Here is a 27,197-nt window from a genome sequence, read left to right as displayed (position 1 = left end):
TGAATACATTTTTTAACTTTCTTGTACATGTCTTTTAGTGGACATGTGGACTTATTTCTCTTGAGTATACATAGTAGTGAAATCACGGAATTTTTGAGTTTTTGCACAGGTATATTTTTAGCTCTACCAGCTATTTCCATTGGCTGTTACTTCTTCAAATATTTGTATATGTTAGATGTTCGCATTGCATCTACATGGCTTCTTTAATCTCTCTTCCGTATTTCCCATCATTTTTGTCTTTATTATCTTCATATCACTGATTTTCTCTTCAAATAGGTCTAATCTATTAAACTCATCCATTGTATTTTTAATTTGGATAATTGATTTTTTTAGTTTATTTCCATTTGGTTATTTTTCATCGTTTCCATTTCTCTGGTGGTTCTAAATTTCTGAACAGATCAAATACAGTTATTTTAAAGTCTGTTTCTAATAACATATCTGGATTCATTGTAGATCTGTTTTTGTTATCTGTTTTGTTTTTTATCATAGTCTTTTATTTATTTTTATTAATTAATTTTTGGCTGTGTTGGGTCTTCGTTGCTGGGCGCAGGCTTTCTCTAGTTGCGGCAGGTGGGGGCTACTCTTCATTGTGGTGCGCAGGCTTCTCATTGCAGTGGCTTCTTGTTGCGGAGCACGGGCTTCAGTAGTTGTGGCTTGCAGGCTCTAGAGCGCACGCTCAGTAATTGTGGCACACGGGCTTAGTTGCTTCGCAGCATGTGGGATCTTCCCGGACCAGGGCTCAAATCTGTGTCCCCTGCATTGGCAGGCGGATTCTTAAACACTGCGCCACCAGGGAAGTCCCTATCATAGTCTTTCCTTGTGCATTCTTAACTTGAGTACTAGACATTATATGTGAAAATTGTTGAAATAAAGCCATTTTTCTTATGAGAGGCAGGCAGCTAGTTGTACTAACAATCCTGGATCACCTTTATTCATTTATGGGAATTGAGATTATATGAAGTTTTGAAGGTTGGATTATTTTAAATTATTCCCTTACTATAGGGTGTGTCCCTTTGGAGACCCAATCCAAAGTGCAGGGTGTTTACCATGGATCCCTTTGTGTATTGGGTCTTGGACTCTTAACTTTTGCCACCCTGTGCTGGGGCTTTCAGATGCTCTGCTCAGCTTCTCAGTGCTGCATCTGTTTCTTTTGGAGTTGGCACGTGCTTCTGGAGAAGAGCTGTTCCAGATGCTGCACCCAGTTCTCCATGTGTCTTCATTCTGGTCCTTGGCTCTGTGATTCTTTTTTGCCTTGTTCTCCCATGCCTTCATGTAGGTGTCTTTCATATTTTTGTCTGGTTTTCTTAATTAGCAGGAAGGTTGGTTCACATTACCTATTCTGCCACTACTGGAAACAAAATTCTGACAATAATCATTTTTTAAATGTCTAAACAAATTTATTTTGATTTATTTTATAACTCTTATGTATGAGTCATCAACTTTCACATAAACCCCTCATCAGGAACACTAAAACTAATTCAAGGGAGTTTATCATGTGTCTTTTGCTCTTAAGTAAACCACCTTAGAATACTGCAGCTAGTTCAGAGAAGATTCATTTATCCTTTAAACTGTTTTTGTGGACAGAGTTTCAAAATTTTTATTGATTTTTAATAAGCTCCTTTAAGAATAATATTTATAACTGGGTCACATGGATTAATATCTATGTCTAGAGGCCCATATAATGCTGTTGTTCATGTATGGCAGCGTATGACCCCTGGGGACTTTTGGTACTGCCTTATGTCATCTGAAAGGCTGAGGCTTTGTACACAGTAGATGCACACATATCTGTTGAATGATGGATGAGTGGGGTTTGATGAACTAATAAAAAAATCAGTTCTGGACATCAAATAAGCAGGAGATGGAAGAGTTAGTTTCAGAATAACCAGATTCCTAACTAAATTTTCTGTGTATGAATTTTTTTTTTCTTTCAAGATCTCTGCACTTGTCCTAAGAGCCCAAGCATCTGAGATCTTACTTGAAGAGTTACAACAGGGGTTTTCCCAGGCAAAGAGGGATGTTCAGGAACAGATGGTAAGTTAACATTTAAGTAAACATTAACTATGTTAAATATATTCTATCTTGAAATAATCTTTGATGTGACTTTATCTTCCTGGCCAAAGTGGTTACCATTATGTTCTCCAGAGCCTATAGAACGTTAGTAATGGACAAGATTATGTAAAGACATTATTCTTTTTCTAAACCTACCTCTTGACCAAAAAAATGATCACCTTTAACTTAATTTATTTTTCTTCGATTTGAGAAACCTAAACAAAATAAACTGTGGACCAGCATTTAATTTTTAGTTCTAAATACAAGCTAAAAGTTGAAATCTCTCAAAGCCCTAGGAGGTACAGCTTTTGAGCAGTCACTGTACTTTTCCTGGACAGCTAATTTATTTAAAACAACCTCAGTAATTTCATAGGATTTATGATAAAACATGCACCATAACTGCTGTGGCGCTGGAAAACTTCCAGAAGGCTGTCAATTTTGAGAGGAATAGGAACAGAGAGCTTCTTAAAGAAGAGCTGCCTTGAACGTCTGCAGAATTGTTCTCCAGCTTTGGGCCTCTTCCTCACCAGTCAGGCTCCACTTGCCTTGCTCTTCCTTTTTCTCACAGTTGGAACCCTGCATCTGATGGCCCTTCGTAAACTATAGCAGAGTTGGTCCTGCTGGGGTGATCCTACAGAGTTGCCTCTTGTCCAGCTCTTCCAGGGTTGACAGAAAAACAAACAAACTCCAAGTTGTATGGTAATGGTTTGTTTTTGATTGGCATTGGGTCAGTATCTGAATGGCCTTTGAGCTGATCCCTAAATACTAGCCCTGGTCTGTTGAGAAACATCTCACTCTAATCAATGACCAGAGAGTTTCATATCTTTTCATTAATTAGAGAATATGAAATAATCATTGTTGATCTCAAGGACACTGTTAAATGCTGACAAAGTTTCATAGTGTTTAGCCTCCTTACACTCCCCTGTCCCCTCTCATCTTTTCCTTCTCATCTTTTAAAACTCATCTGCTTTTGCAAACATTTTTCAAGTTGATTCCACTTAAAATGAATATATTGCAGGTGACAGTGAAGAATTGTTGAAATTAAGGTTGAGGTCTTGTGAACTTTAACATCTTACCATTTTCTTGAAATTACCTTTAAATGTTATTACACTGAGAAAGATAAACTCAATTTCTTATGCCCCTTCAAAGAAGAGTAGCTATGGTAGTGGTTGGGATCTTAATATTTCCCCTGAACTATTTATTTTGAACAATTTCAAACTTAGAGTTGTTTATGGAGTGAACATTCATAAAATCTTCACTTAGGTTTACCAGTTAATATTTTGCCACATTTTTACTGCTTGCAATTGTTTCTCAGTCTCTCTCTTTCATATATATGTATATTATATTACATATGTATTTGTTTCTTTTTCTGAACCATTTGCAAATAAGTTGTAGACATCATGACACTCCTAAATATTTCAGTATGTATCTCCTAAGAACAAAGAAGTTTTTCTGCATAATCACAATACTGTTATTATATGCTTAAAATGTAACCATTGTCCCTAAAAGTCCTTGATTGTTTTTTAGTGGTGGTTTTACTTTTTGATCAAGGAACTAGTCAAGGATCACATATTGTATTTTGTTGTCATGTCACTTTAGTCTCCTTTAATCTAGAACAGCCACCCACTTTTTGTTTTTGGCTTTTATGACATTAACATTTTTGAAGAGTCCAGACCATTTGCCTTGTAGAATGCATTTGTCTGATTATTTCCACATGGTTCAAGTTAGACATTTTGGGAAGAATACTACATGGATGAAATGATGCAATGGAAAGTTCATAACAAGAGGCATGTTATGATGGGTAGTTCCATTGTTGGTGATGTTAAGTTTGATCACTTGGTTAAGGTGATCACAGTCGTTTTAGAATGACTACCAACAGCAGACTTACTAAGTGAAGTTAAGCATTTCTTTGTTGGCCCTCCATATCCACGGTTTCCACATCTGTGGATACAGAGGGCTGACTGGAAGTGACTTGAGCATCTCAGTTTTTGGTATGGGAGCGTGTCTTGGAACCCAGTCCTCTGCGGATACCAAGAGACACCTGTAGTTCTTTTTACCCTTAGAATGTTATGCCAGGTAAAGGTTTACAGTCTGGGTGCTGTGTTCAAAAATTACTTGAAATGATTTTTCTCTCTGTGGTTGTGTTATCAATTTGATACAAACAACAAAAATAAACAAATATAAACATATTCTTCTTTCCCTTCTTTTATATCCAAAACGTAGTGGGATGCTATTATTTTGTTGTAAATGGGTTGAAAGTGAGCATAAAGCAACAATTGATTCTGGTCTGAAATAAATAAGAGCCAGCAGAATTAACCAAAACTTATGCATGACCTTGCCTGCCTACCAGCAGTCTATTTGTCCTTCAGGATGCAGCAGTCACCTTTTGTGGGAAATGTTCTTGAACCCTCTCCACTAATTAGGTACCTTTTGTCCTTTTATCACTGCTGTACCCATTGTCTGTTACAGCACTCATAGTATGGTTGGGTAATTTTTGGTTTACTTATCTTTCCCTCCACTGTACCATGTGCTTCTCTAGGGCAAAGTCTATCTTTTATCCCTGTATTCTCCATGGGCAGCAAATCACCTAGTGTAGAGTAGTAGCTGCTGAACAAATGTTGGATGTGGAGTAATCTACACTTATGTATATGTTCAATGGTTAGTAGTAAAAATTAGCAGAAATACTTTTGCAGAATTTTATCTTATACTCAAATTAGCTGGACTAACTTTTATATTGATATAAATTCATATGAAATACCTAAAATTGTTGTATACATCAGCAAGTGGAAGAAGTAGGAACGTGTTCCATTTTAAGAATGAGCTGCTCAAATGTCCTGCATTTCCTAAGCATAAAGCCTCTTGATGGCGTCTAATATTTGGGGTCCTTGGGCCATTCCCAGTGATCCTGAGCTTGAACGTATGTATATTTAATGAAAGGTGAAGATACTGCTTTTTGTTTATCCCTGCCTCCTGTGGAACGCACGCTGTGAGGAAATAGGAGTTGTCTTGGAGTACACACTTTTTTTGATATAAGTCTTGATTACGTCCACCTCTTCCATTGAGCTAGAGATGCTGGTCCTAGGGATATGGGGGAAGAAATTCATTACTTTTAAGCTGTTGGTAGAAACAGTGGAGAATAAGCTCAGATACTTGCTTCATTTCCTGTCCCCTTGAATATATGTAAGGGCTGTAAATCAATAAATCTCTGAGCTGCTTTTTTTAAGTCTTACAGAGCTTTATCATGTACCATCCATCCTCAGCCCTTATTTCATTTGGCCTTTGTTTTTCTCTGGTGCAGTTATCAGCAGATAGGATTTACCTTTCTGGCCGTGATTAGTGTCTGTTTCTATTTTAGGCAGTGCTGATGCAGTCACGGGAACAGGTTTCAGAAGAGCTGGTGAGGTTACAGAAAGATAATGACAGTCTTCAGGGAAAGCATAGCTTGCATGTGTCATTACAACAAGCAGAAGACTTCATTCTCCCAGACACTATAGAGGTAACTTATTTTCTATAAGATCAAAAATGTAAACAAGTACATTTTCTGAAATGGCTACAAATTCTTTTTTAAAAAGTCTACAAATAACAAATGCAGGAGAGGGTGTGGAGAAAAGGGAACCCTCCTACACTGTTGTTGGGAATGTAAGTTGGTGCAGCCACTATGGAAAACAATATGGAGGTTCCTCAGAAAACTAAAAATAGAGTTGCCTTATGATCCAGCAGTCCCGCTCCTGGGCATATATCCAGACAAAACTATAATTCAAAAAGATACATGCACCCCTATGTTCATAGCAGCACTATTCACAATAGCCAAGACATGGAAACAACCCACATGTCCTTCAGCAGATGATTGGGGGCTTCTCTGGTGGTGCAGTGGTTAAGAATCCACCTGCCAATGCAGGGAATGTGGGTTCAATCCCTGGTCTGGGAAAACCTGCATGCCGTGGACCACCTAAGCACATGTGCCACAACTACTGAGCCTGTGCTCTAGAGCCTGCGTGCCACAACTACTGAAGCCCGCACGCTCTAGGACCCACGTGCCACAACTACTGAGCCTGTGTGCTGCAACTACTGAAGCCCGCGTGCCTAAAGCCTGTGCTCCACAAGAGAAGCCACCCCAGTGAGAAGACCATGCACTGTAACGAGGAGTAGCCCCTGCTCACCACAACTAGAGAAAGCCCATGTGCAGCAACGAAGACCCAACGCAGCCAAAAAAAAAAAGATGAATGGATAAAGAAGATGTGGTACATAATATACAATGGAATACTACTCAGCCATAAAAAAGAACAAAATAATGCCATTTGCAGCAACATGGATGCAACTAGAGATTATCATACTCAGTGAAGTTAAGTCAGAAAGAGAAATTCCATATGATATCACTTATATATGGAATCTAAATATGACACAAATTTATGAAACAGACTCACAGACATAGGGAACAGAATTGTGGTTGCCAAGGGGGAGGGAGGGTGGCAGAGGGATGGACTGGGAGTTTGGGGTTAGTAGATGCAAACTATTACATATAGAATGGATAAACAATAAGGATCTACTGTATAGCACAGGGAACTATATTCAGTATCTTGAGATTAACCATAATGGAAAAGAATGTATGTTTATGTATGTATAACTGAGTCACTTTGCTGTACAGCATATATTAACACAGTATTGTAAATCAGCTATACTTCAATTTGAGTGAAGTAAGTCAGAAAGAGAAAAACAAATACTGTATGCTAACGCATATATATGGAATCCAAAAAAATGGTACTGATGAACCTAGTGGCAGGGCAGGAATAACGACACAGACGTAGAGAACAGACTTGAGGACACGGTGGGAAGGGGAAGCTGGGACGAAGTGAGAGATTAGCACTGATATACATACACTACCAAATGTGAAATGGATGGCTAGTGGCAAGCATAAGGAGATCAGCTCCATGCTTTGTGACGACCTAGAGGGGTGGGATAGGGAGGGTGGGAGGGAGGCTCAGGAAGGTGGGGATACGGGAATATATGTATATACATAGAGCTGATTCACTTTGTTGTACAGCAGAAACTAACACAACATTGTAAAGCAATTATACTCCAATAAAGATGAAGAAAAAAAAAAAGGATTCCCTGGCAGTCCAGTGGTTAGGACTCTGTACTTTCACTGCTGAGGGCTCAGGTTCAATCCCTGGTCAGGGAACTAAGACCCCTGCAAGCCGCATGACGTGGCAAGCAAACAAATACATACATACATACAGGCTTTATTGGGATATAATTCACATACCAAATAATTCAGCCATTTAAAGTGTACAATTCAATGGTTTTTAATATATTCTCAGATGTGTAGCCCTCACCACAGTATTTTCATCACCTCAAGGAGAAACCCCTTACCTTTTATTCAGCCCTTCCTCCCCAAGGCTTAAGCAACTACTAATCTTTCTGTGTATAGGTTGTCCTGTCTTTCTTTCCTATGAATGGAATCATACAATTTGTGGTCTTTTGTGTCTGGCTTCTTTCACATATCTTAGTGTTTTCAATGTTCATCCATGTCATACCATGTATAAGTACTTCATTGCTTTTTATGACCAAATAATACTCCACTATATGGATATTTTGTTTATCCATTTGTCTGTTGATAGATATTTGGGTTGTTTCCACTTTGGACTATGAATAATGTTGCTATAAACATTCGTGTATAGGTTTTGGTGTGGACATACGTTTTCATTTCTCTTGGGTAGAAACCTAGGAGTGGACTTGCTGGGTCGTATGAGAGCCCTGTTTTATCCTTTGAGGATCTCTCCACATCCTCACTAACACTCATCGTTATCTCACATTGTGATTATAGCCATCCTGGTGGGTGTGAAATGGTATCTTAAGGTAGTTTTGATTTGCATTTCCCTAATGGTTAATGATATTGAGCATCTTTTCATGTGTTTATTGGCCATTTTTATATCTTCCTTGGAGAAATGTCTATTCAGATCCTTTGCTTACTCTTAAATTGGGTTATTTGCTTTTTATTTCTTTGAGTTATAAGAGTTCTTTATATATTCTAGATACAAGTCCCTTATCAAGTAGATGATTTACAGATATTTTCTCCCATTCTGTGGATCGTCTTTTTCATTTTCTTGATGGTGTCCTTCGAAGCACAAAAGTTTTTAATTTTGATAAAGTCCAGTTTATTTTTTTCTTCTGTTGCTCATGCTTTCAGTGTCATATCTAAGAATCCTTTGCCAAATCGAAGGTCTGTATTATTCTTGCAGGACCAGATTGAGAGTGCACCAGAAATTAAATATTTGAAGGGGGTCACCATGCTGGCTCCTTGTGATATTTGTTTTTCTATATAGCACTTAGGGCACAGCACACTCAGCCTCCTTCTGTCTACCGATAATTTTTATGGCATTTGCTCACTTCCATTCTTTTGTAGTTGGGAGAATCAGGGCTGCAAATCCAGAAGTTTCCTGAGACATTCATAAGTATCTCCTTAACTTTTTCCAGACTTTATATTCATATGTTTTATTTTTTTAGTTTTATAAATTTATTTATCTTTGGCCACGTTGGGCCTTTGTTGCTGTGCGCGGGCTTTCTCTAGTTGCGGCGAGTGGGGGCTACTCCTCGTTGCGGTGCGTGGTCTTCTTATTGTGGTGGCTTCTCTTGTTGCGGAGCACGGGCTCTAGGCACATGGGCTTCAGTAGTTGTGGCACATGGGCTTCAGTAGTTGTGGCACGTGGGCTCAGTAGTTGTGGCTTGCGGGCTCTAGAGCTCTCAGGCTCAGTAGTTGTGGCTCACGGGCTTAGTTGCTCCGCGGCATGTGGGATCTTCCCGGACCAGGGCTCGAACCTGTGTCCCCTGCATTGGCAGGCGGATTCTTAACCAGTGCGCCACCAGGGAAGTCCCTCATACATTTTAAAACCTTTCAACGTCATGAAAAATGTCATCTTAGGCTAAACCCAAGTAAACACTACAAACAGTATAGGCAAAGATGAGATTTCATAGAGCAACTCTCAAAATGAAATAGAAAAAATATTTCCTGTAAGATCCTTCTGTTTTTTTTTTTTTTTGAAGAAATTTATAATTGTTAAATTTTTAAAAGTCAGACATTACAGAGATTTATAGTTTTGTAAGTAACTGTTTTTCCTAATCCTACCCTGCAGATTCAACCCCTACTGTTTGGACCTCGTTCTTTTTTCTCATATAGATTTTAACATGACTCTTAGTTTTTGTTTTTATTTGCTCATTTACACAGGCTCCGTTGCCTACCCTGCCATTAGCTCCTTGCTCTCCCTCTCCTTTCCCTGCCCTCCCCCAGCTTGTGGTCTCAGCTCAGGTTACTGACACCCTGGAGAGCTCTCTCTCCTTTCTGAACTGGTGACTGATCTCATCAAGGAGAAAGTGTTGGGGACCTGTCTATTTTTGCTGTCAGCATACCACTTCCCACCTCTGTTAAACTTTTCACTTGGTAGGAAAGGTTCTTCTCTTCCATGTTCTATAAGGACTTTTTGTACCTAGATTTAAAAAAAATTCCAAGAATCCTTGAAGGTTATAACCAGTCTAGCTTATAAACCTTGATTCTGTAATAAATCTTACGAAATTTTTCTTGATACAGTTTTTCAAGAAAAACTGCCTTTTTTTTTTTCCTGCTGTTCTTTAATTGATACATACATTTGGTAGTTATCTAAGAATCCCAGTTTTTACTTTAGAGTTGCTTTAGGATATAATTGGGAGGATTTTTTGGGGGGGGGGTGGAGGAGGATTTTTAAAAGAAGACAACTACAATTTAGGGAAAAAATAAATTAAGATTTAAACTGAATTTATTACAGAAAAACAGCTGATCACCTTAGAAAGCCTCTCTTTGCCATACCTGCCTCTGGCCTAACAGTACTTTGCTTTTGTGGTAGGTGTTCAACAAGTGTTTGTTTGAATGAATAAATGAATAAGTAAGTACATTCTGTCCTCTTGGAGTTCATACTTGCTTCTGAGTTTCAGTCTTTTTGGTCCTCATTCACTAACTCCCTTCAAATTTAAGCAGGTAATAGTGGAAGTGTCTAAGCTATTCATAGTGAATCCCACATTGTAAGTCACTTCAAATTTTAATTTTTCCATTTATGAAACAGTTTTGAGGGAAAAATATGTAGTTCACAATACACATTTTTTGGTTAGTAATGTTGTTATTTCTTTAACATACTGAATAATAACATGGCATAACACCTGCCCCTCGAAGCCAAGAATGGGTTGGAGTTCAAAGTCCTAAATTTTGAACCGTCTAAAACAACATCTGAAATTCTGGTTGCAAAAAATCTTTAGCTTTTTTTGTTTATTTTCTTTCACCCTTATAAACCCAATATCCATTTGTTTCTTGAATCTAGGCGCTCCGGGAGTTGGTATTAAAATACCGTGAGAACATCATTAATGTGCGGACAGCAGCAGATCACATGGAAGAAAAGCTGAAGGCTGAAATACTTTTCCTGAAAGAGCAGATTCAAGCAGAACAATGTTTAAAAGAAAACCTCGAAGAAACTCTGCAGCTAGAAATAGAAAACTGCAAGGAAGAAATAGGTGAAGATAAAAGTGATGTAGTTTAGAATTGAAGGCACTAAATAAAACTTTTTCTCTGGTTATAACAGTCTTAGAATGTAGAAAACAAAAAAGTATAGGAAAGAACTAAGTAAGGACTCAGTCCCTTTTTCCGGATGTTGATATATCCAGTGATTAGGAGTTAAAAAAAAAAAAAACCCAAAAAACTCATCTTTTTAGGAGCTCTGGTGGCCTCTCTGGCAATTACTAATAGATAGGAAATTCAGGACTTGAACCCAGACGCTGGGGAATATGAGTAGATGGATGGCATTTCCTTGCAGAACTCAGAAGTGTTAACAGACCCCTGCTGGGATTAGCTCCCCCCACAGCCCCCCGAGTTAGGTGTAGGTATTTGATGCAGAGACAGTTTATGACATGGTTTTCTCGTGTGGACTCTCACTTTTCCTGAGCTTGATTATGATGCTGATTGGTTGGGGATAATTTTGAGAAAGGGGTGTTGGTCCCGCACCCCCATTCTGCCCACTGTTCAGTACAACATTTGACTTTCATTGCATGAGATTGAGCTTATGGGGGAAAGGGGTGTTTTAAGAAAAGACTTAAATGCAAAATAATGAATAAATGCTAACATGTCTCCTCCTTTTTTCCTCCTAGCTTCCATTTCTAGCCTAAAAGCTGAATTAGAAAGAATAAAAGTAGAAAAAGGACAGGTGAGTTTCATGAGTTTCAAATTGATTCTGTCAGCAGCCAGTATTTATTTATTGAATCCTACTGTGCTGGACTCAAGGAATAAAATATAGTTAGGACATAGTCCCTGCCTTCAAGCAACTCCTGGGAAAAATACAGTGGAATACGGGCGTGATGGTGGTAGAGACCATTTAATGAGAGCCTGCTCTGTGTTGACTGGAGAAGATACAGGGAAGACTAAGATGTGACTTAGCCTGGAGCTTCCACTGTGGTGGGAGGACAGGCAAGGTGTGGCCTTGACATGATAGATACTTAAAGCTACAGTGGAAATAAGTACAAAATCTTTTACAAACAGGAGGTGATGTTTTCTAGCTGGCTTAGAGTCTCCTTCTCTTAGACACCATGAACATCTTTTGGTAGATGACCCCATTCAGCTTACTGGCCTCGTTATTCATTGACTCAGTGACCTTTGCTTCTGTGCTGCCCTGCCTTGCCACACTCCTGCCTGCACCTTGCCCCACTTCTGACATCTCACTCCAGGCTCATGCCCCTGACCCCTGTCTACCATCTTTCCAGCCCTTAATCCCATAGGTTCATCTGTCTGAGTACCTCATTCAGACCTTCAGTTCCTTAAATTTTTCCTTTTCTGTTGGTTTTAGCAACTTCTTCATGGCTTTGCTTTCTTCTAAGCTGCATCTGACATGGCTTGCCTCTTCAACTAGTCTCCCACTAACGCCTGCAAGCCCCCTGATTGCTTGTTCTTGTGCTACCCTCACTTGATACCGCCTAACCCTGGATTAATCCTGGTGTCCACCTTCTGTGCCTCTGCCCCCAGCTGCTGGTTCCACTGGAATGAGTAACACTGCGTGCTCCTGCTGCCAGGTGCTGCTCCGTAGCCTTTCATTTGCTTTTAGTTGCTCCTTTCCATTCCTCACGGTGGATGTTTCAGTCACCACTCACCTCACCTCCTCATGATGGCACGTGATGGCCTTGTACTCCTGTCATAAGCAGGACCTACCTTCAGCTTCTTGGCTCCTCAGTTACATGTTCTCTTATTTTTCTTCCCAGCCTTCTCTTTCTTGCTTCTTCAGAGGAAAGGATGACCTGTTTCTGACTAGTCTTCTGTCACTGCATACGTGCTTTGAATGAGTCCCTCACATCTTTTCCTAGCATCCTCTCCATCTTCCCCTTCCAGTATGGGCCTTGAACTTCTACCTCTTTGTCTTTTCCATTATGCATAACCAATCTCAGAGGTCTCCCGGTAAGAGGGGAAAAGTTTCTCTTTGGATTGTACTTCTTTCTCCAGCTACCAGTCCTTCTTCTTCCTTCTATACCCAGAGTTCTTGAAAGAGTCATCTCCACTGCCCGACCTCCCAGTCACTCCTCAGCCCACTACAATCTGGCTTTGGCTCCCACTGTGCTATCAGGTTACACTGGCAAAAGTCGCCAGTGTTCCAACGTGTCCCATCTTTCCCACTCCCTCTGCCACTGTTTGGGTCAACTTCAGTGCTCACCTGGCTCATTGTAACAGCCTGACTTCTTTCCCGGCCTCCAAAATTTATCCTCTTCAGATTTCATTTTCATAGTGAAACCAAGGTGATTATAAACTTGACTGTGAGCCAGTCTGGTTTAAAACCCTTCTGTAGTTCCCTTTATCTATATTCCTTAGCCCAGCTGGGATCTCATGCCTCACCACTGCCTTTCCGGCCTTCGCCTCCAGGGCCCCAGCACTCTGTGCTGTAATGTAGCAAGAGCTCACCTCAGTTCTTTAACTCATTTTTTTATACGTCAACTTCCTCTTTTTGGAGTATCTCTCTCCACCTTCTCCCCCTTACCACCCTTTAAGGGTCAGATGTCATCTCTTCAAGGAAGCCCTTCCCAACTTTTCTGGCAGAATTAAGTGCTGCTTCATCCATGTTCACATGGCATATAGTTAACTTACATGTCTGTCTCTCCTGATTTTTCCATCCTCAGGCCTTAGAACATAGGAGGTGCCTAATAAACGTTTACTAAGAGAAAGAATAGGTCTTGAAGAATCAATAGAAGATCCACAGATGTCAAAGGGTAAGAAGAGCATTCCAAGCATAGCCAGTATCCAGGGCCTAGGAGGATGCGAGCTTGGGTGCGTTTCTCCAGGCTGCAGGCCCCTCCAGGCAGGTGTGCTGTGACCTGTAGGGAGTTTCTGTGTGTTTCAGCTTTTCCCTTTTTAATTTCACAGTTGGAGTCCACATTAAGAGAGAAGTCTCAACAGCTTGAGAGCCTTCAGGAGATGAAGATCACTTTGGAAGAACAGTTAAAGAAAGAAACTGCTGCTAAGGTGACATTTTTGTTGGTAGTTTCATAAAAAAGTGTGAAGAATGTAGAATCACATCTTCACTGTTTAAAAAAAAAAACCCTGCTGCTTTGAATAGTGCCACCTTCTGAAAGTTGGCAAGACTCTCCACTCGCAGAAAGAAAATGGAATGACTTTATCTCTTCAGAGTTGGGTCAGATGTGCACACTGCCAGCTCTGGAGGTCTGTGTCACAGGCTTAACTGGCTTTTTAGGCATTGAGCTAAAGGCCACGAACCAAACTTGGCACTGCCATAGCCAGAAGCACTGCTTTGGAAGTGTCATTCCATTTGACTGATTTATGAAATATTGCACTGAACCATATTTGCTGCCTAAATTCTGATTAGTCCTGTTAGAATAAAAGTGCATGGGGCTAACTGTGGGGGAAGTTTGGTTTTGGTGGGCTGTGATCTAACCTTTAAGTGTAAAAATGTTGTGTATGTGTTAATAGTCCTGTTTTTAGAAAGGCTCCCACACAGGGAGTCCTGCTGAAGAGTTTCCCTGTAAGGAAGACTGGGGATAGCTGGGGCTGCCTAAGGCATATTCATTGAGAATTTTCCTGGCAGATGCTTGACTGCTGTGGTTGTCAGAGGAAATCCCTAAAGATCCTGTCCTGTTGCTATGACAGCTACTGATCTTACGGCAGCTGCTTTTTGATGATTAATCATTGTCACCAGGCTGCTGGGGGTGAGGGGTGGAGCGCAGCACTTTCATTCATTTTTAATTTGGCTCTCATACTCAGTTCATTTTAGGACCTAGAGCAAAGTAGCTTAGGCAATGTGCACCCTTGCCCTGTAAAGACAGAGACAAAGGGAGACTCACAGGATACAGGAATGTGATGGGCACCCACCTTTCCTCTCTAGTAGTAGGAAATGACAAGTGCCTAGACTTCCTGAGTGATTTGACCTGTGGCTCTCCAGCATTAATCCTCATTCAAAACTTGTATTTTTTTAGGTTACTGTTGAACAACTAATGTTTGAAGAGAAGAACAAAGCTCAGAGGTTGCAGACAGAACTAGATGTCAGTGAACAAGTCCAGAGAGACTTTGTAAAGCTTTCTCAGACCCTTCAGGTGAGGCATTTGGGGAACCCCTAGACAGAACACTGAGGAGGCACTTTTGGGGTTCTTGTTACCCAGGAGACTTTGCTAATCCCTGACTGGCCCACTGACAGTAGCTAGAGGGTTAGAAATTATGGCTGCCCCTGCCCCAGCTCCTGGTCATTTAAGCTGGAAACCTGGTTTATACCTCAGACTTGTCCCCCTTTCTTTCCCTTTTCCTCTTCCTTGCTGGCCCTTAAGGGTAAAATATAAAGTCCTTAGCATAGCATGTAAGACTCTTCCCAGCCAGGCCTATCCCTGCGTTTTGTCCATCTCTCTGCCTTACATTTTATATTCTATGTTCTAATTTTTAAAAACTACTTGTGGTTCCTTGCCCACAGCATGTGTTCCCTCTGGAAGCATGGCCCCCTTGCTCCTTTCTTCCAGGGCCCTGCTTAGCTTTGTCCTCCCTGTGGAACCCTCTCTAGGTCCGCAGGCTGGTATAGTGACATTTAGTATATTGTGCTAAAACTCCATATAAGCTTGTTCTTTTCCCCCAACTGAACTGTGGGTTCTCAGAGGTCAAGGATCAGGTCTCATTCATCTCCATAGTCCCAGCACCTTATACTGGGTTGTTACACAGCAGCTTCTGAGAATTGTTTTTTGAATTTAATTGTTCTTGCTGCCTCTTTCCTTTGAAGTGACTAGTCTCTGGTGAGTTAATCTCCATCTCAGCTAAACCAGCCAGAGTGAACCAGAGGTCTAGGCAGGAGCCGTCTGCACTTACCTCGCTGCATTATTTCTCTAGGTGCAATTAGAGCGGATCCGGCAAGCAGACTCCTTGGAGAGAATCCGGGCAATTCTGAACGATACCAAACTGACAGACATTAACCAGCTCCCTGAGACATGACACCCTCATGGCAGGACTCTAGCCTGCACTTTGGGTTTTTAACTCATCTTTAGAGCAACATTAATTATTATTTAACTCTTAACTGAAGAAGAAGTCACACACAGAAAAAGGAAGACTGGAGAAATGCTTAATTCTAGTGGGCAGACTGTGCAGCGCGGGAGCAGCAAACAGCCAGGGTAGTTTGCAGCAGAAAAGACCTTTCAACTGGGAACCAGACTCCAGACCTGATTCCAGTGAGTGTGGGATCAGATTTGGTGATGGAGGAAGTGCTGTTTCCTTGCCTGCTTTAGTCAACATTTCCCTGCCCTACAGCACCGTCCCAGTAGTGTTTGAAATGGCATTTCCTGTTCATAGCTGTTGGAAGAGAGAATTTGTTTCTGTTGTCTAGAGTTCATCAGTAACAGTATTCAGCTAGCAGACAGAGGTGGAGTATGCCGTATGAATATTTTATATTAAAATATGAAGTTTGAGAGCAGCCCACTGGCTAGTGACTGTATTTCCTAGCTCAGTGTATTTTTTTTTTAACCATTTTATCTTGCATTGGAGGACCTTAAATGCTACTGAAACTTGCCTGAGAACCATAAGACGGTGGCAGACAACCAATTCAATTGAATTGGAACCGAACTAATTATGAGGATTTGCAAACTTGGCTGGGGCTATATGTATTGGAAGTTGAGGTTAAAGGAAAAGCACAAGAAACTGTTTGGAAGCACTTTTCCTGCTACCTGGGTAAGTTTCGTGGACTCACAGGTACCAGGGTCAAGCTGAACTGGCACCATCTACTCTTTTGAAAACTGTTTTAGTTTAGTTATTGGATCAGTGGAAAAAAATATTAATAAAACAAGCTATGTCTGACAACAGCTAGTATAAATTTATAAGTCTGCTGCTTATTTTATTTTCAACTCGAGTCAGTGGGCCTGAGTACCTACTTGTTTCAAAAGTGTCAAATACAAAAATGGTGATAACTAGGTTTGGCAGATGCCTATTTTGTACTTTTCTTTTATATTTTAGACCTGGAGCGTGATAATGCTTGTGGTGAAGTTGGGGAAAACCCAGTTAGTTGATCAGTTTGGAAATCTGCTTTGTCATTTCTATGAGGTTAGATTCCTTTCCTGTGTGGATAAAGCTTCAATGAACAGGTTGTCTTTGCCTTAGCCTTATGAAGTGTTGCAGAAAGCACAAGGATGGATTTATATTCACTGTTTACCTGCAGTACTGTTAGCCAGTGGAAGACTACACTGTGCGATTCATCATACAGATGGTTCCAAAGTAAAACTGTTGTTTTCAAATTTTTGTGATTGGTGTTGTGTAATGGCAGAGTACTTGAAGGAACCATATGGAAATTAAGTGGATTGAGTAGATTGTTTGGCTCACATAAAGCTACAACTTGAATTGTGTTTGTTATAAATGAAGTCATAATGGACTAGCCCTAAAGATCTTTATTTCTGTCTTCCATAGGACAGGACAAGGTAAGGCCTACATACCTCATTCCTTGGGCTATTGCTGTAGTCTTACATTCATGATTATGAATTTTGAAAGTAAACACTAATTATGGAAATAGTGCTATAGGTTTGCATGCATGAAACATTATTTTAGTTGGTTTAAAGTCCCTTTTTATAAAGTACTACTCTGTTTCCTTTAAAGGAAACATGTATCCTGATTGAGTTACAGGGAATTTTATTAATTCCAAAAATACAATCACTTTAAATTACATAAGTGTCAGACTAGTCCCTTGGCTAAACTCCAAGCTAATTTGTTTCAGATTATTAAAATTGGCACCATAAATCAAGATGGATAATTCATAACCTTCTGGAACGAACTGAACTACAACTCCCAGGGAACTGCTTGGCTGAGACTGGGTACCTTGCTGATGCTGATGTTTTTCTCCGTAAGACGGTCCTGGGCCCATAAAATTCATGATTAGGAAACTGTTAGCACTCTCTACAGTGGCAGATGCAAATTGTTGGAACCCACTTTTTTGAGAAAAATATGCTAGAAAAACCCAAACTGAGACTAGGTTTTGTTAACAATCTCTACTTCTGGTATGAAACAAACACTTCTTTAAACTGGGTTTTCTTTATAAATGGGAAACTGATTTAGAAGGTAGTGTTTAGCCCTTCAAGACAAAAGAAAAGGTCAGCTGGGTTTCATGAGTGTTCCTGCACTTGTATTCAGTCTGTGTACACGTGTTCTCACGCATGTCTAACCTGATTTACCTCTTACCTGTAACCTACCACCTTACCATGTATGTGGCTTTTAATTGGCAGTCACTCAGCCATTTCTAGGCAGGTACAGTATTACCTTTCAGAACTCATTGGCAGGTATAAAAATATTACCTAATGCTAAAAGACAAAATCATATACTGTATACCAAGCTATTTGTTTCTCCATTTGAGATCCTACATGTGCACCTCATACCCACTCAGTGACATGTATTGGGACACAGAGCACAGCCGAACTCAGCTCTGAAAGGAAATACTGCCTGTCGAGGAAGTGAGCCAGCAGTGGCCTTGCAATTGTGGATACCGAGTTCTGCTCTGAGCAGGTTTCAGGTATAACCATTTGTTAACTGTACTGAAGGTGTGTCCTTAAGGAAAGTGTTCAAATTAAAAAAGCTGCTGTCTAGTATACTGTGTGGCCTTTTCCTTTGAGTTCTAGGGTTCTGTCCCTCTTCAGAGTCATATTTCTGGTGCTGCTACGTTAAAATGCAGCTTTTATTCTTGTTCAAATATCAAGAAAACTCAGTAGGGTTCATGGAGGTCTGGCAGTGTGCAGCTGAAAGTCTTGGGCACTTTTTTTTTTCTTTTAAATCCTAGGCCCTTGCTGAATACAATCATATACTTGAGCTTGTATATAAACCACAATCCAATTTTTAAATAAAAGCATTTATTCAATAATTAATTATAAAACAAGTAAAGTATAAAAAGTGATGAACAACCACACCAAAGTTCATCCTTTAAAATGCCTCTTTATAAATTAGATAACGCTACCTGTTCGTTTTACAATGAGTTTAAGCCTTCACTTGTGTTAATTTCAGGTGTGAATCTGTTCCTGGTGGTGTCAGAAGTTTACATGATTTCGGATATCGTTAATTTGCTTCACCATTTCTCTGATGTGCTCACCCCTGTAAAATCATAAAGTTACTCACTTTGGGTAATACAACAAATGAATAAACCATTAATATTGATTCGTAAGAACTTAGTAATACTGAAGTATCTTAGAAGTGCTCTGCTAGAATTAACGGCTAAAGGTTTCAGATGGATAGTAATGGTAATTCATTTAAGGCTAGCGGCAGCAAATATAGTAGTGGAACTGCTGGAAATATTTTTGAACATATTCACTGGGGAATACCTTGACCACACAACAAAATTATAAAGAAAGACATCCTTTTTGACCCTCTCACTATACTCATCTATTAAGTCCATATCTATCACCGTCAAGTCCTGGTAATTACTTGACCCGCAAATGTCAAGTGGTCTTATCTGGGCAAAGAAAGGTTGATTTTGGCATTTTGCAAAGAAAAAACTACCTCGCACTGATAGCTGATTGGTACTTACTCCTCCTTCAGGATGGACTGAATGCATTTTCGCTGGTAGGCGCTGAGAGTAATGGTGGGCTTTTGAGGACTTAGTACCTTTTCCATCTTTCGTTGTTGATAGTCTTTTTTCATAGTAACCTTAAGTATCAAACAGAACACAGACACTTTAGCTATGGTTTGCTGTACATTTTCATAGTATCTATTTTAGTCTATTCTTTTTACATTTTATAAAATTATTTTCTGTAGAAGGAACACTTTAAGAAGTACTAAAGGTAGCCACCTTGTACCCATTCCTACCTGTTTGATGGCGTTGCCCAAATGTCGAAGTTGATCAGGTATCAGCTGTAATTCTTTCTTCATGTCTCTCTCACTGTCAGAGAGAACTGGGAGCTGAGAGTGAAAACTGTGAAGTACTTTTTTCATCCTGTAGAAGAGGTAAGCAAACATCTCAGCTTAAGATCTCGGTTCCTTAGGAGGAACACAATCCTAACTAAAGCTCCTAATTTAGGAATCTGGTGTCTGTGAAGGAGGCCTCCACAGGACGGGTTTGGGGAAAGCATCGCTGCACTGTCTTCCGTAGAATACACCTCAGAGGGAGTATCTAGCACCCGAGAACTTAATAACACTAGTAGTACCTGACCTGAGTAGGGAACTGAATGTTATACAATTACACAGCCCACTGACCTGGTCATGATATCTTCTTGTTTTTCCTTGGCTTCCTCATATTTGTCAGCTAAGCGCTCGGCCATTTCCCGCAGACTTTTCCTAATGGCATAAAAAGCAAGAGTCTTTAGGGGTGCACCTTGATGGTGAAGCCAACTAATGTGGTTCAGTATCTTAGGGTGAGACACGGTTCCAGTCTAGCTGAACTATTTTTTTTCTCCCTTGTCTTGGCACTTACCTCTCCTCTCGACAATAATTGAGATCTTCTAGTTGTTTCTTTTTTTGGTCACATAACAATTTGACCCTTCAAGAACAAAAAGAAATTTAATCAAAAGCCAGGTCTAGGCCATTATACAGTGTCAGCCACCAGCCAGGGACCGACTGGTATGTGAACAGAGGCCATCCTACCTCCGCTGAATCTCCTCCTTTGCCAGGTCCTGTTTAAGAATGTACTGTTCTCTGAACACCTGGGTGGCTCTGCTGATGAGCTGAAGGCATTCTTCGGGAGGAGGAGCCGTATCTTTTTCAGATGATCTTAAAAAAAAAAAAAATTTCTGTCATTACTTTGCTTAGCTGAGTAAAACAACTGAAGACAGACTCACGCCTTTTTACACTTCCTGTTTATCTTTCTCAGATGCCTCCATATCTATGTATTCTCTCTCTGTTCTCACTAGCTGATTAAATATGCCCTGTGTTTCTTCCAACTCCAACATAGTAAAAAGTATATGAAAAGAAATAGCTGAGGACAGGCTGAAGAGTAATTACAAAACAGAGAAGGGAGCCAGTTTTTAAAACGGATACGCCCTGAATTACATACTTCAAAAATGCTGGATTTGCAACACTACGTTGCAGAATGCTTCTAATATGTTTTTCAAAGGAATCCGGGGTTTCAGCCAGAATACGGAGGGGAGACTGTGCCACTTCAACATCGTCTCGGGTACAAAGCAGGGGAGGAGACGCTGGATGGACTGTGCTTCTGCAAAATAAAAAAATAAAATTTACCATGGAGTGACTTGCTGTAAGTATAGGAAAACCTAAATCACATTCATCCAGAATTCTGAGGATATAAGAAACTATAAAGTGTTACAAATACTCTCAATGGCAATTTCAGAAAGCTTGAAAGATTGCAAACTTTAACAGCATGGCCAATGACTTACTTTGCAATAATTCACATCTGGGAGTTTGTTAATAACATTACTTCATAGACAACTTGTATTTCAGAGAGTTGGCAGAAACATGATTTGAAGGTATCTAGGTAACTAATATTCAGGAGTTTTTTTCCCCTTTGGGATTCATGTTTTTATTCTGAAGTATCCTAGTATGACTAGGTCTTACTTTACTAAAGGTAGGGTAGGATTTTAAAAACATGCTGAGGCAACAGGCAAAAAGGCAGTTTTTTGTAGTGATTTTATTACTTTTGTTCAGTCTTGCTAGTTTTTAGTCTCGTAGTGTAAATATCACAAAATTGATAGTGAATTATTTTCTTTTCCAAATGATGTCACTTCTCAAAGAGTATGGAAATTCTTCTAAGGAGAGTAAATTAATGCCAGTGTTTTGAACTATGTCAATACCTAGAAGCACATGCTTTCAAATGACACCAAGACACTGGGGGGAAAGGGGTCTAGTGTTCCAGTACTCCAGTGGCTTGTTAGAGACTCCTATTCCTGCATTTACAAAACTCAGAATGACCTTCCAGAGCTGTTGAAAACGGTACTTATAGCTTAATATGGGTTCCTTAAGGGGAACAAGGGTTATGAGTTCAGCTATATACCACCTTTCTTCCAGAGTCTACATATTCTGTGATGTCCCTATGAGGCTGGCAGAGATGGAGAAACTGGACTTTGAAGTCAGAAAGCCCGGTCTTTGCAGCCCAGTTCTACGTGCTCCCTGTGACTCTGGCATGTACATAACCTCTCTGTCCCTGATCCCTCCTCTACAAGATGAGGATAACGGTGCTGTCCTTAGCGCAGGGTTGTTCTGATTGCCGGAGGCTTACTTCTGAGCCTGGCACATAAAGTTTAAAATCATTAAATCAGGGACCTCCCTGGCAGTCCAGTGGTTAAGACTCTGCGCTTCCACTGCAGGGGGCGAGGGTTCGATCCCTGGTCTGGGAGTTAAGATCCCGCATGCCACGTGGCGTGGTTAAAAAAATCATTAAATCTAACTCGTATTAATGATGGAGTTCAGTATTTTAGTATTCTTTCCACACTTGGGTAAAGCTCTTAACTCTCCGCTAGCTAAAGGAGATGCCAGAAATTATGCCTAAAATAAATCCTTACAGAGATGGCAGGAGCAACAGAAATAACCACCCCTCCAACCCTCAAGTCAGAAGCCAAAGCATAAACCATGTATCTTCAGTCCGGTTACTAAGGACATCTTCCCAGCTTAGATTTTGCAGAATTAACGAGAGCTGTGTGGGAATACAAAGTGGGACGTACAGTAAAGGCCTTACGACGCATTCGTAGTTACTGGTGATGCAGATCATCGTAGGCCCCAGGATGTCAGGGACAATCCAGAACCCTCGAATCGGAGCCGGCTGCCTGAAAGAACACACAGCCAGAGTTAAACTACAAGACGGCAAAAGCAGTGGATCCAAAGGCAACGCTATGGCTGAGGTTTGTGGCCCTCTCAGGGCTGGGCTGACAGTTGGGTGGGACATGGTATCAGTGCAGTAACCTCAGGGGTGGTGACTTGGAAACCTGTATTACTTACAGCTCTGATCGGTTTGAATCAAGCTGTCACTCAGCAGCCAGACGTCGCTTACAGGTCACTCAGGAACCCACAGCCTCATGGTGCTCACTGTAATCTCGGCAGTTACCACGATACGATGAAGCCAGTTCTTTATGTGTCTTTCTCCCAACTCGCACGTAAGCTCCAGCTACCTCTGCATGCCTAGCCGAGCACCCAACCCAGATTAGGTGCTCAGAAACTGTTGACTGAATAGTGTCTTTCTCACCTTAAAAATTCAATGCAGGCCAGCATCTATGTCACAGGACTTAATGTACTGTGCACAGCACGCGGCTCCCTCTGTCTTGGTTCTACTTCACTGAAGAAAGTGAAAACGGGGCCTCAGACAGGAACTGTCTTTCCTGCCAATGCGCTCAACCCCCCCACGGCTCACTTCTGCCCAGACTGTTGACGCCGTCTCCTCTCGCCTCTTCTGAGATTTGCTCCGTCAGCTCTGCAACCACAGAATCTCCCTACTGTCCGTTTACCCTCAGCTTATAAACAAGCTGACATCGCTTCCATTCAAAACACTCTCCACTGTAGTTTCAAGCTCTCCTTAACCTACTCCCTCTTCCTTTCCCTTTAGAGCCAGCAGTCTTTCGCAGTAGCCTGCAGTAGTATTTCTCCTTCCACATCTCTCATTGGCCTTTTTTTGCAGGGGAGGGGAATGTGGTGAGGGGGAGTCTGGGAGGTCAGAAAAAGTTTTTCTTCTGCATTTCTAGTGTGAAATCTACATACAGAAGAGTGCATATATACACTCTGTGACCACTGTCCAGGCCAAGAATTACAACACTACAGGGGCCTGAGACCTCCCGTGTGAACCTCCTGATCACAACCTTCCACTTGATTTGTATGATACTCATGTTCTCGTTTTGCTCTATAGCTTTCCTATCTATGTATGTATTCATTCCTAAGCAATACAGTTTTACCTGTTTTTGAAATGTATATATTATATATACGTATATATTATAAATGAGATTTTATTATTTTCCCCATTCACTTTTCACCTGTGCTATCCGCTCCCTCCCACAAAAGCGTTTCTGCGTGGTTCTCGATGAACGCCCACGTTGCCAGATCTGGACACCTCACCGGTCTTCACCGCTCGGCCGTACTTATTTGATGCTGCTCCCCTGCCTCCTCTTTGAAACCTCCTCCTCCCTGGCACCCTTCCCCCGGGTTCTCCTTCAGTCTCTCTGGCCGCCTTTTACTCAAGTTTCCTTCCTGGGCTGGGCTCCTCATCCTCCACTCACTGCCTGTAAGAAAGTGTTGCTCAAGACTCTCCACTCAGGTGTCCTCTACTCACTCGAGGCCCTTTCCTGGGGAACCTTCACCAGAGTCCTGGCTCCAATGCTGACAATTCCCACATCCATACTGTCCTAGCCCAGACCACCCCCAGCTCCGGACCTACGTGTCCAACTGCCTACTGGGCTCCTCCACTTGGATGTCCTTTGGAACAGAAGACTCCAAGTGCCCCCATTAACCCATCTTGAGTCTTCCCACATCCACTTTCTCCTATGTCCAATTTTTCTGAAGGGTACCGCATCTACCGTTATTCCGGGTAGAAACCTGGGAGTCACTCTAGATATTTCCCTTTATTCTATTCATCAAATATTTACTGAGTATCTACTAGGCACCCTGTCAGACACTGAGTGTACAGACATGAGACGACGGTATAAAGTATGAAACAGACAGACGTGGTCTCTGCCTTCGTGAAACATTTATATTCTAGTAGTGGTGACAGACATTAAACAAACAAAAATATCAATTTAAGTATGTGCTACAAAGAAAAAGAATAATAGGAGAACCCAAAGGGGTTCTGGGAAATCAAGGGAACCCTCTTATGAACTGACATTAAGACCAGAAAAGAATCAGCAAGTGAAGACTGACTGGGGTTATGACTGGGGATATACCTCCCAGACAGAGGACACAAAATGTGGAATGGCTGTGGGCAGAGAGCTTCTGATGCACAGACACCCTTGGGGTGAAGTATCATGTCTGCATGGGAGTGTAATATACATATATACCTGAATTACTGAAACAACAATTGTTATCTGTGTTTAGAAGGGAGAGAAAGTCCATACCTGCATGGCAATGGCTTCGTACAAAGAATGTGTTCTACAAAGCATTTCTGTTCTGTAGCTAGTTCCTGTAAACTGTCCTTATCTTCTTCGTCTACAAAAGAACACAATATATAAATTAAATAATAAAAGTCTCCAAATTAAAATGCTGACGATATTAGTTAAATGCAGTTAAGTTCTTGTCTCAGACCACTGCTTCTTAGAGGCTATGCCTCTCTGACATAGAAATCTCCTTACCACAGGGGTCTAGATTTCTGTCTCAAGAAGGAAAGTGGATTTTCCTTGGTCAGAAATGCAGAAATGTTTCATTCAGGAGAACAATCCCAGAAATCATTCCCTTCCATTCTCTTCCTCACCCACACCAATTTTATTTTTATAACAGCTTTTTGAAACGTAATTCACAATACCACACAACTCAACCATTTAAACTGTACCATTCAACGGGTTTTTAGTATATTAAGAGAATTGTACAACCATCACCACAAAAAATTTAGAATATTTTCGTTACCCAAAAAGAAACCCCCATGATACCCATTGGCAATCGCTTCCTAGTTTCTGCCAATTGCCCCAGACCTATGCAACAACCAATAGTCTACTTTCTGTCTCTGTGGACTTGCCTGTTCTGGATACTTTATATAAATGGAATCACACAGCATGTGTAGTTATCTGTGACTGGCTTCTTTCACTTAGCATCATGTTTTCAAGGTTCATCCATGTTGGAGCAGTTACCAGCACCTCCTCTTTCTGTTGTTGAATAATATTCCATTGTATGGCCATACCACGTTTCATTTATCTAATCATCAGTTGATGGACCCTTGGCTATTTGGCTATTATGAATAATGCTGCTATGAACATTCATTTAGAAATTTTATCCAAGTAAGAACATGTTTTCATTTCTCTTGGGTATATACTCTGGAGTAGAACTGCTGGGTCATATGGTAACTAACTCTATGTTGAATCATTTGAGGAACTGCCAGACTGTCTTCCCAAAGTGGCTGCACCATTTTACATTTCCATAAGCAGTGCATGAGTATCCCTATTTTTCCAACACTTGTTAATTGTCTTTTTAAATACTAGCCATTTTAGTGGGTGTGAAGTGGTATCTTGTGGTTTTGTGGTATCTCATTTCCATGACTGAACATGTTTCCATGTGCTTATTAGCTATTTGTATATGATCAATGGAACAATGTCTATTAAAATATTTTGTCTGTTTAAAACATTGGGTATCCTTCTATTATTGAGTTCTAAGAATTCTTTGTATACGCTAGACACAAGTCCATTATCAGATATATGATTTGGAAATATTTACTCCCATTCTGTGGGTTGCCTTTAGTGTTTCCTTCTAAGCGTTCTATAGTTTTAGTTCTTATATTTTAGTCTTTGATCAATTTTGAGTTCATTTTTGTGTATGGTGTGAGGTATAGTCCAATTTCTTTCTTTTGCATGTAGATGTACACTTGTCCCAGCACCATTTGTTGAAAAGACTATTCTTTCCCCCATTTAATTGTTCTGGCACCCTTGTTGAAACCAACTTACTGTAAATGTAAAGGTATATTTCTGGACTCTCAATTCTATTCATTGACCTGTATGTGTATCCTTATGCCAATAGCATGCTGTCCTGATTACCATAACTTCGTAAGTTTTGAAGCTGGGAAGTGTGGGTCCTCCAACTTTGTTCCTGTTTTTCAAGATTGTTTTCGCTATTCTAGATCATTTGCAATTCCATATGAATTTTAGGATCAGCTTGTCAATTTTTGCAAAGAAGCCAGCTAGGATATTGATAGGAATTACACTGAATTTATATATCAATCTGGGGAGTATTGCCATCTAACAATATTAAGTTTTCTGATCCATGCACGTGGGATGCTTTTCATTTATTTAGGGTCTTATTTCTTTAAACGTTTTATAGTTGTTTTTTTTAAAAATGACTTAATTAATTAATTAATTAATTGGCCACGCCATGCAGCATGCAGGATCTTAGCTCCCGGACCAGGGATCGAACCCGTGCCCCCTGCAGTGGAAGCACAGAGTCCTAACCACTGGACTGCCAGGGAATTCCCTGTTTTGTAGTTTTAAGAGTGTGTTTTGCATTTCTTTTGTTAAATTCATTCCTAAGTATTTTATTCATTTTAATGCTATTGTAAATGGAATAGTTTTCTTAATTTCTTTTTAGATTGTTCACTGCTAGTGCACCGAAATAGACCTGATATGTGTTTATTGATCTTGTATCCTGCAACCTCTCTGAACTCATTTATTAGTTTAAACAGTTTTTCAATGGGCCCTAACAATTAACTATGTAAAAGATTGTGTCATTGGAGAATATAGTTTTACTTCTTCCTTTCTAATCTGGATACGTTTTATTTTATTTTCTTGGCTAATTTCCCTGTCTAGAACCCCCATTATAATGTTGAATAGAAGTGGCTAGAGCAGACATCCTTTTGTTCCTGATCTTAAGGGGAAAGTGTGGAAGGCAGAACTTGTATAACAATTAAATCAGACATTTAGCTGAAGACATTTCTAAGCAAAGTGTTGAAGATGTGGTCTGATTTCTTCTTGCTGATTACAGGAAAATGTGAGGAAAATATAATTGAGGGAAGAACTGTTAAAATGGAACAAGGACTTGATGATCTAGGAAATTCTCACAGCCTATGTGGATGGCAAAAGATGCT

The 27,197-nt window shown here is 40.4% G+C and overlaps 2 protein-coding genes across 6 annotated transcripts in view; one reads left to right on the top strand and one right to left on the bottom strand.

Annotated features, from left to right (window-relative positions):
- Positions 1–18,150, top strand: part of RABEP1 (rabaptin, RAB GTPase binding effector protein 1) — a 104,303-nt gene extending 86,153 nt beyond the window's left edge. The window contains exons 12-18 of one of the 2 annotated variants that reach the window (XM_036836948.1): positions 1,933–2,031; positions 5,405–5,545; positions 10,392–10,581; positions 11,212–11,267; positions 13,463–13,561; positions 14,530–14,646; positions 15,422–18,150. In XM_036836948.1, the coding sequence (XP_036692843.1) occupies positions 1,933–2,031; positions 5,405–5,545; positions 10,392–10,581; positions 11,212–11,267; positions 13,463–13,561; positions 14,530–14,646; positions 15,422–15,523 (804 nt within the window). In that variant the 3' untranslated portion in view covers positions 15,524–18,150. The remainder of the gene's footprint in view (positions 1–1,932; positions 2,032–5,404; positions 5,546–10,391; positions 10,582–11,211; positions 11,268–13,462; positions 13,562–14,529; positions 14,647–15,421) is intronic. The other variant, XM_036836949.1, reaches the window with a different exon arrangement.
- A 238-nt stretch (positions 18,151–18,388) lies between these two features.
- The window catches only part of NUP88 (nucleoporin 88), a 29,800-nt gene continuing 20,991 nt past the window's right edge, over positions 18,389–27,197 (bottom strand). For all 4 annotated transcript variants that reach the window (XM_036836950.1, XM_036836954.1, XM_036836952.1 and 1 more), the window contains 9 exons: positions 24,532–24,622; positions 22,162–22,263; positions 20,541–20,699; positions 20,132–20,257; positions 19,962–20,027; positions 19,745–19,825; positions 19,358–19,484; positions 19,080–19,198; positions 18,389–18,646 (listed from right to left, as the gene is read on the bottom strand). In XM_036836950.1, the coding sequence (XP_036692845.1) occupies positions 18,583–18,646; positions 19,080–19,198; positions 19,358–19,484; positions 19,745–19,825; positions 19,962–20,027; positions 20,132–20,257; positions 20,541–20,699; positions 22,162–22,263; positions 24,532–24,622 (935 nt within the window). In that variant the 3' untranslated portion in view covers positions 18,389–18,582. The remainder of the gene's footprint in view (positions 18,647–19,079; positions 19,199–19,357; positions 19,485–19,744; positions 19,826–19,961; positions 20,028–20,131; positions 20,258–20,540; positions 20,700–22,161; positions 22,264–24,531; positions 24,623–27,197) is intronic.

The sequence above is a fragment of the Balaenoptera musculus genome, chromosome 20 (assembly GCF_009873245.2).
Source record: "Balaenoptera musculus isolate JJ_BM4_2016_0621 chromosome 20, mBalMus1.pri.v3, whole genome shotgun sequence".
Classification (NCBI taxonomy): domain Eukaryota; kingdom Metazoa; phylum Chordata; class Mammalia; order Artiodactyla; family Balaenopteridae; genus Balaenoptera; species Balaenoptera musculus.
The sequence above is the reverse complement of the archived record's forward strand: the minus strand, read 5'-3'. Positions and strand labels throughout refer to the sequence as shown.